The sequence below is a fragment of the Topomyia yanbarensis genome, chromosome 1 (assembly GCF_030247195.1).
Source record: "Topomyia yanbarensis strain Yona2022 chromosome 1, ASM3024719v1, whole genome shotgun sequence".
Lineage (NCBI taxonomy): Eukaryota > Metazoa > Arthropoda > Insecta > Diptera > Culicidae > Topomyia > Topomyia yanbarensis.
The window spans coordinates 87,941,530-87,951,400 of NC_080670.1; the positions used below are offsets into that span (position 1 = coordinate 87,941,530).

General features: G+C 42.8%; 1 protein-coding gene across 1 annotated transcript; it reads left to right on the forward strand.

Annotated features, from left to right (window-relative positions):
- The first annotated feature begins 4,327 nt into the window (after positions 1–4,327).
- LOC131694146 (uncharacterized) lies at positions 4,328–7,507 on the forward strand. Its single transcript, XM_058982597.1, has 2 exons — positions 4,328–6,066; positions 6,121–7,507. Exon 2 carries the CDS (start codon positions 6,345–6,347, stop codon positions 7,461–7,463), a length of 1,119 nt encoding a protein of 372 aa, XP_058838580.1. The 5' UTR covers positions 4,328–6,066; positions 6,121–6,344; the 3' UTR covers positions 7,464–7,507.
- Positions 7,508–9,871: the final 2,364 nt, after the last annotated feature.

A 9,871-nucleotide genomic window follows, 5' to 3' on the forward strand; every position in this document is an offset into this window, starting at 1 on the left:
GCGGTTGCGGTAATACCGCGCGGTAAAAGCTCATTTCCTGTACCGCATCCGCGGATAAACTGTCTCACCCAACCGCAGTTTTTGCGGTGCGGGTGCGGTAAATACCGCGCGGTTGCGGTAATTACCGCAATCGCAATGAACCCTAGTTATGGGTCTACTTGTCAGCATTTGACATAGTTCGCCTAGTTCATAAAGCCAAGGATGTTACATCTCTGAGCTATATAACTTTTAAAATAGGCGTCCGCAAATCATATAGGGATAAGGCACTTTCCAAACGCACCTGGCCAGGTGAATTTGTGAATAAATCAACAATCCAACCACCAATTATCAGGATTGCTGTAGAGAGTGTGGTCTGTAGCTCAACTAGAGAGTGTGGTCTGTAGCTCAACGCTATTCCGGAAAAACTTGTCTTTCTAACATAATTTTCCTTGGCGATCAACCTACCTGACGATTCGGAGACTCCTTCTGTGTCAGGTAAAGCGAAAGAGAGTATATGTCCTTCCGAAGCAATTCAAGATTCTGCACAACCTCAAAACAAATCTCAATTGCAGTCTTTTGACACACACAACTCGTTTGGTTCTACCATCACTGTAAACCTGCCTGGAAAACTTCAATGTCTGAGTGGAAAGTTCGATCGAATCGCTTCTGCTCGCTCGGAATGCCTCCCACTATAGGCTGCTACTAAACACAATAGTTACGACGCAGTCACCGAAGATCCTCTACGTACTAGTCGATTGGAATTTCACCTTCCTGACCTGGTCGTGTTCTCCAATGACTTCAACCAACTAAATGAAGGTGCACTTTGTTTGTCGCTTTGTCCATCACCAGGATGCTCGTTATACGGTACTAAGGAAGATCCCAAGCGCACCGAAGCAGTCGTGCTACCAGCCAGCGATCAGCTTAATCATTCCGGCAATGCTTTCGGAGGTCGTTCCGAATTCCCTGTGAGTATTTTGTTTTAAATGATAAACCGCTCCCTAAAACCCTCTTGGTTCGTAGCACACCGTCGCGTACATCACCTGATTTCCTGACCGCCTACTACCAGAACATTCGTGGAATGAGAACTTCTTGCTAGCTCTCACCTCCTTCGACTACGACATTATCGTTCTCACCGAAACCTGGCTATGCGATGATATATCAAACACCAAGTTAACGACGAATTACTCAATACGATGCGACCGCATTTCTTCTACCAGTCATATATGGCGTGGAGGTGCTGTTCTTAGACCTATATAAAACATCTAACTGAGACTTACCAAAAATGCCTGGATGTGTATGTTTACAGCAAGTTGTCGTACGCGCTTCACTACCAGGTAGATCGTTATGTATTTGTTGCATTCATCTAAGGCCGAACAGTGATCCAGACTTGTGCAACGTACACTCGTGTACAGTCCAAAGCATCCTGGACAAAGCTAATAGGCGGGATATACTACTATACTTGTTGTATCTAATTACAATTTTCCTCATCTTCGGTGGATTCTAGATGACAATTATAAGTGCTACCTTCCTGAATATGCAACTTTGGAACAAGAGACGACCATCACAGAATTGTTGGTCGCTGATGGCTTGTATCAAATCTGCTCTCTTGGCAACGTGAATGAAAGGACCCTCGATCTAGCTTTTGTTAACGATACGGACGTGTTCGAACTGATTGAGCCTCCGACATCTATACTGAATGTAGACCGTCACCATAAACCCTTCGTTTTAAGATTTGATATGCGCTCTGATGATGGTGAAACTTTTGATACAATTAACGACGGCCTCAACTTTGACTTTACTCGATGCAACTTCGATAAAGTCTCAATGGCCATTGGTGCACTCAATTGGCGTGAGATGGTGGTTGGAAAAGATTTTAGACCATGTAGTTGTGACGTTTTATGATGCCATATACGGGGTTCTTCACCGTAATGTTCCTAAAAACGTGTGATGATGATGATGATGATGATGATGATATAGGAACCCACCATCAGTGCATGGAATACTCCGGTGGCTGAAGATACTTTTAACAACACAGATAAAATTAAGTTATCAACCAACATTCACCTTAACGCTGTAAGAAGGGCCAAAATGGGGCGGATCCATAAACAGAGTCATTTATGCGCAATCCGAAGGGACAGAGAATCTCCTTCAAACGAAAAGATCCAGCTAATTGCATAACTCAATTTCCAATACCTGTTAAGGCACTACCTGATGGTTTGTGTGAGAAGGGCGAGTCAATCTTATTACCACTTGTCAGATAAGAACCTTCACAGCAACAGCATCATCCGGAAGATTTATGCGATCAATGAGAGCATTCTTATTTTGTGACTAGAAGCTGGCGATCCACGACATCTAGTCCAAGTTGCAACTTGAATGATACCCTGATGCTCCCTCCCAACCCGATGGCATATAGTTTTTATATAGTAAACATTCTGAATATAATGATCATGATGTATATATTTTATCTGATGGATATAATATTGAGGCATATAATATGTGATGTGATATGATAGGATAATGTATGAATAGTAATAAAATAATAATACTATGTAATTGTTGCGTGTATCAAGAATCCAGCTTAGTTACGCACATTTCCACTCCGCGCAATATTACTTCCTAATGAATTGTGGAAAATATTGTGCATAAACAATTGTATGATAGACAATATACGATGATTGTAAGGAATATGATAATATAATATAATATAATATAATATAATATAATATAATATAATATAATATAATATAATATAATATAATATAATATAATATAATATAATATAATATAATATAATATAATATAATATAATATAATATAATATAATATAATATAATATAATATAATATAATATAATATAATATAATATAATATAATATAATATAATATAATATAATATAATATAATATAATATAATATAATATAATATAATATATTATAATATATTATAATATAATATAACATAACATAATATAGTATGGTCGGTGTTAAGTCACACTGGACTAAGTGACAATATATTGATTTCGAGAAAAACGAGTTTCAAGTTTGATCGCAACATCCTCTACGTTATAATTGGAAATTAATTTTTGCCATAATTTTTGTTACATATTTCAAATAAGTTGAATATAGCTGAAGAAATTCTTTATCCGGTACTATCATTATCTCTTTTAACAATGTTTTGCAACTTAGTTAGATCTGACTTAACACCGACCGTATAACATAATATAATATAACATAATACAATATAATATAATATAACAATAATGTAATGCAATATAATATAAAAATGCTACAAGTATACAATAAACTCCATAAATAGAATTCCAGTGATGATCGGTATAGTTAACATCTAATAAATAAAACTAGATAAAATGTTTAATAAAATTAATAATAATTTAAAGAATAAATATAGTAAGTAAATATTATTATAGCTATTGGGGCAGCACTTGCGGATACGAATACAAACCTATCGTCAAATGCAGTTTGGGGGAGCTATCAAATTCATCCAGTTCATTCAAAATATGCGAAACGAAAAATAAAATGAACAGAATAGAAGAAAAAAGAAAACATCAGGTCCTGTCCCAGGGGATGTATAGCTTTAAATACTCAATATTACGTCTATATTGGAAATGAGATAAGTCAGGTATGCGTATATCGATTGTGATGACTGTAACCAAAACAGTGATAAAGTGCATTAAATGCATTGCATTAAACAAAACATCAATTTATTGTTGTTATAATATTATGGTATACTATTTATAATGTGCAATAAAGATAATGTATAAAATGCATGAAAAGGTTACAGTATTTCAGTATAATTCATGATGAATGCAATGTCCCCTTTTCGGCTGGACATATGCTAAAATTGAAAAGATGATGAATGTATTTAATCTACATAGAATAATATAATTTACCATAGATAATGTTCCTAAAAACGTGTCAGCAGAAAAGCAAATTATAAGTTTCGGCGGTGGACGCGGAGCTTGGTCATCTACGCAATATACTTCGAAAATAACGAAAGTGATACTTACATCATAGGACCGATGACAACAAAACTGTTCTTCGTAAAACTGAACTGCAATATGGAACAGCCCGGACCAATGCAATCGGTGAATATCTAAACAGATCACCTCAGAGATGTTCTTACCAGCTCTCTTGTCTATCCTTCGCAACAGTACCTTGAAAAATTGCCAACGTATAATATCAATCTTCCTCTTCCTAACGTAAATAATGCCGAAGTATTGAGCGTTCTGTCCAGCGTTGATCCGTTGACAGGGCCTGGTCCAGATTGCTTGCCGCCTGTATTTATAAAACATTGTGCTCGAGCACTTGCTGCACCGGTAAATATTATTCTCCAAAATTCAATCTCAGAAAATCTTTTTCCAAGTGTATGGAAAGAATCTGCTATAGTTTCTATTCATAAGGCTGTTGAAAACTACAGAGTCTGGCAAAGTTTGTCTACAATGCGATGTACGCTGCTTCTTGCATGGTTGGCAAAGCTGTATTATCATGAGGCTAATCTATGTCGCCATTTACCTCTGATACAAAACTCCTATCCCTTACCTCCCCGCGGTGTCAACCGAGGTACAGGCCATCTTTTACCGTTTTTGCTTAAACTCGGGACTGGGTCGGGTTCTATCCCCAAGCGCTGTCTGTTCACTTCAACAGATTGACGGATTAAAGCCTGTCTCAGTTTCGTTTCGAGTGGAGTGGCATTAGTAAAAATCAGCTAGGATATGTGGTCGTATGCTGACAGGTAAGGGGGACAAACGACGCGTCTTGCAGAGTGAAACTTTCGGTACAGTTAATGGTTATTTTGGGCAGCTCAAAATTATTTGTTGGATTTCTTTTGTAAGTGCGGTTTGTATACAACTCTCGATTAATATTTTTTCTCTATAAATAGTTGTACGAAAATCAGACCCAATAGGACTTTAATCTTACTAGTATCGATGATCACGGGTCAATACGTACTGAAAATTCGCCGCGTCTGTTTTTATGAATCTGATTTCAAGTTCCGTTATTGTTAAGCCGGTGCATCAGGTTAACGATGTTTTGTATTTGCCTTCAATGTACGATATTATCGTTCGTATACGTCTATTTCACAAACAATCCGATATGGAAAATAGGAAATACTCTCCTTGATATATAACATCTCGAGCTATCATAACTCTTTTTCTGTACAACGTGGTAATTTTCAACACAATAAATATATCGTAGAGTAGGAATAGCGAAATTTGAATGAATAGGTACTGTCGCAATAAATAGTGATCCGGCCCATTATGCAGATGAGATTAGCTTTTCTAGGCAATACTCCCAAGGTCGGCTGTATGGAGTTCAAATTGATTTTGTTTAGAAAACATAGCTACCCAGAGTTTGAAAACAACCAAAAACTAAACAAGATCTTTTCTTTTTCGAGTGATCGTGTGCTCGAAAACCATCTAAACTACTACCTAATAAACCATGCTTCACAGGTTGCATCGCTTGCTTGGAGCGAATCCTAGACCTTATACTCTTCCAAACCACCAACTCCACGACACATATGCTGCCCTTATATGCAAAAGTGACGTAAGTGCCACTTTGGTCGAATTTCATTTTTTTCATATTTCTGAGTTCTCCATAAAATCCACGTCTTTCAGTGTAATTGTCTTTAAAAAATTATGCAAAATGGCCTTTTAAAACGAGAAAAAGCAGATCGTATCAATCACTCGGTGTGATCGGTTGTATTTTTCTTATCGCTGTGGTTCTGCGATTCCCCGAAAAAGCAAGGTCACGCTATCGGGTTCTTTTTTTCGTTCGAGCTCAGCCACCCGGACTTTATCAGCTCGGCCCCAGCCATCCGGCATATATCGTCTACCTAATCCAAGTGATAGTTTTACGCGAGTGTAGTATCCCGTCACACAGTTACTAGTGCGAAAAACAAGTGATCCGGATCTCACTTCCTGGCGGGCCCCCGCCAACCGGAGGGACGGCCAAGCCGCCAAAGGGCTGCCTCCCACCGAAATATACCAAAAACCAAAGCGTACTACGACATTTCTGTGAAAAAAATGTGTAGTGATAACAGTGGCAAGTATCAGGAGCGCAGACTTTAAAGTAGGTAAGTTACTCGCGCCTCCACCAAATATAAAACATTAAATCTGTGAACAGATCGCGCCTCCATCACCAAGAAAATTTAAACCTGATAAAAAACTTGCGCCCCCATCAAAAGTGCGAACCGTGAGCGACTTGTGATCCATACGAGAGTGTAGTGACGAACCTCAAACGAGTTTGGTTAAGACCTCGGACAGTTCAATCCCGGCCTTCCCTGATTCTTCCGTGTAAACCTGCACTGCACCCCTTCACCGGGGAAGCAAACCAGACTAGAGTGGGCGATGGAAGGCGATCCGCCTCCCCCAGGGGAGGGCCCACCGCTTAGTCACTCCATACCAGCCTTTATGAACTCTGGTGATTTGATCGACCAGCAGACTCTACTGTTGCGTGCGGCGAAGGACAGTGAAGGTAACAGTGTAAATTTACCAAACCCATTGCTGTTACATCTACTACTGAAAGAAGCAATTGGGTCTGATCCTAATAAGTGCATCCATGCTACCAAGGAGGCAAGAGGAACGCAGTACATTCTGCGCACTACATCCAAAAGGATACTCCAAAAATTGCTCAGCATTAAACAGTTCTCCAACGGTCAACAGGTTGAGGTGATCCTCCATCCTCACCTGAATAAAACCCAGGGAATAATTTATGACCTTGACACAATCAATATTCCCACTGAAGAAATTCTCTCTGCGGTCAGACCCCAAAATGTGGTGGAAATTAGAAGAATAACCAAGGTGACCAAAGGTATGCCGATTAACACACCACTGTTAGTACTCTCATTTGCTGGGTCTCACCTGCCGGAAACGATCTTCCTAGGCTTGGTTAGAGTAAGAGTGAGAAAATATTACCCTTCTCCCATGCAGTGTTTCCGCTGCGGGCGCTTTGCACACGGAAGTAAAACATGTGTGTATAAGGAGATATGTCTAAACTGCGGCACAGAACACGAAACCAGTAACGAAAACCCATGCACCAAACCTAGCGATTGCACTAACTGCAACGACAGCCACTCCGCCAGAGACAAATCCTGGCCTGTTTATCAAAAAGAGTATCAGGTGGTTAAAATCAAAACTGACAATGGACTCTCATTCCCGGAAACCCGAGCCCTTGTCAATCAGGAGTCAAGAAAACAATCGTACGCAGCTACACTAAAAGATAGACTATCCCCTGGAAATGACGAAAAAGATCGCACCATACAGATACTTAGGGAGGAAATTGCACAATTAAGAGGACTGACACCCAAAAAAACTAAACAGCAACTACCTAATAACACATGCAACAACAAAAACGCCAGCAACACCACAAAAGCCTACCCACACCGACCCCGTCCGGGGAAGTACCGGCCCTCACCGACGAGCCCCCGGCGGCTGTCGGTGTGGGACCATCGGTACCTTTCCGGGTAAGTACCGAAACACAACGAAATTCGACCACAGAAACTGCCCCATCTTCCCCCCCCCCCCACAGCATCAAGCGACACACACCAAGCGGAAGAACCGGTTGCCTTCGTTCCCCCGGGCTACCGCGGGCAATTGCGTAGGCGGACCGCCCGCCATACACGAACTGTACTTCAGGAACCAACCCAACCGATAAAGGGAACGTCGGTCCCCTCGGTCGACGACCCAAACCATACGCTAACTGCAACACCCACCAACCAATTTTCTGGCGAACCGGAAGCTCCCGGCCGGCATCCGCTAGGAAGCCCCAGAGGAAGACTGCCTGGTCGCCCTGACCACAGGAACGACAAAGAGAGAAGCAAAGCACACATCACAGATGAGACGTGCACAAGACCCGTCGCTACGGGCTCTTTCACCCGCTCCGGCAGACAGTACAATCCCCCACCAACTAGGCTAACTCCAATACAGAGCAGAGCAGATTACACAGTACCAAGCGGAAACGCCACGAACTATAACCTCTTCAGCAACACGCCGACAATAACATACCCATCCCTAAGCCTAGCAGCGGGCCCCTCATGGCGTACAGATAGCTACAGAATTCGCCAAATAAACACTGAAGTCCCAAGTACCGCGGACCCTTCGCCAAACCGCTTGATGTCCCGGGAAGGACTATCCTTTAGCCCGACACCACCTCACCGAAGACTGGAGAATAAAAGACACAGGACAACCAGCAAGAACAAACACCTTACCAGATCTGTTAGGGAAAAAGCCTTCTCCCCTGTACTGGCCCCGACCGCGGATGTCCCGTACCCATTCGATGAGCCTCCGGCGGCTGCCAGTGCAGGGGGCCCGGCTCCCACCCGGGTAAGTCTCTACACAATAATCCCTAACCAAGACCAGATAAGTGCTCCAGCCTACTTTCCAGCCTATGATACTGAACAAAGCAATACAGTGGACGCCTCGACAACCTTCCAGAGGGCTCTGGGAGAGAAAAAAGGCCACCGTGCCTCATCCACTAAACCTGAACCTAGGAGCAACCTAAACAACGAGATAAGAAAAGCTAACGACTCAGATGAGCCGTCCTCAAGCTCCGTTACAACAGGCTCCTTCACCCGCTCCGGCAGATTATACAATCATTCATCATGCAGAACAACCTCGGCAACAACTCTTCCATTACAAAGTCCAATGGCGGGGTCATGGCTCACCAATAGCTATGGAGCTTGCCAAATAAACCCCGAAATCTCAAGCCCCGCGGTTCTCGCGCCAAACCTCTTGATGTCCCCGGGAGAGCGATCCGTTAGTTCGACGCAACCTCACAACAGGCCGACGGACCAAAGACACAGCATAACCAGTAATAATAAATACGTTACCAGATCTGCTAGGGAAAAAGCCCTCTCCCCTGCACCGGCCCCGTCCGTGGATGTCCCGTACCCAGTCGATGAGCCTCCGGCGGCTGCTGGTGCAGGGGGCCCGGCTCCAATCCGGGTAAGTCACCCCACAATAAATCCTAACCAGGATCAGTTGAGCTCCCCGACCTACTTTTCAGCCAATGAAACTGAGCAAAGCAACCCTCTTAGACCCCTGGGAAGGCGGTCCGTTAATTCGACGCAGCCCAGTAGAAGCCCAGAGGACAAAAGATACAGCAGAGCTAGCCCAGTGGTGTCCGAAATTCACATACCGCCAAGCCCAACAAATACCGCTAATCGTCGGAGATATTCTGGCCTCAGCACATCCCCACCAGACGAAAAGGATTCTACCCTAGCAATCCAATGGAATACCAATGGACTTCGAGCCAATCTAGGTGAGCTACAGATTATTATTGCTCGAAATTCCCCTATTTGTCTTGCGATCCAAGAAACCCACACCAACAGCGATATAGATCTAGCAACATGGTTCGGCAACCGTTATCAGTGGGAAACAGCTAGAGGATCTAATCTCTACCAAACAATCGGCCTCGGCATCAGGACAGATATACCTTCGGAACCAATCCCTTTGACAACCGAGTTGATTGCCACGGCGAGTCGGATCACCTATCCTCTCAACTGTACTGTAGCTAATGTATACCTGCCACACACAATTAGCGATTTCGGAAACAAATTTAGAAACCTTGTCAGACAACTACCCATCCCCTTCATCATTATGGGTGACTTTAACGCGCACCACACCTCCTGGGGCTCAGAAAAATGCTGCCAGCGGGGCAACGTAATTCTCGAGGTGGCCGAAGATACCAACACCATCATACTAAATGACGGCAGTACCACATTTCTCCGTGGCCGCACGTCGTCGGCCATAGATCTGACCATTTGTTCCAGCAATCTCGCTGGATCACTCGGCTGGAGGGTATCACCGGATATGGGTAAGAGTGATCACTTTCCAATCGTTATATCGCACAAATATTTATCACCAGCAACCACACG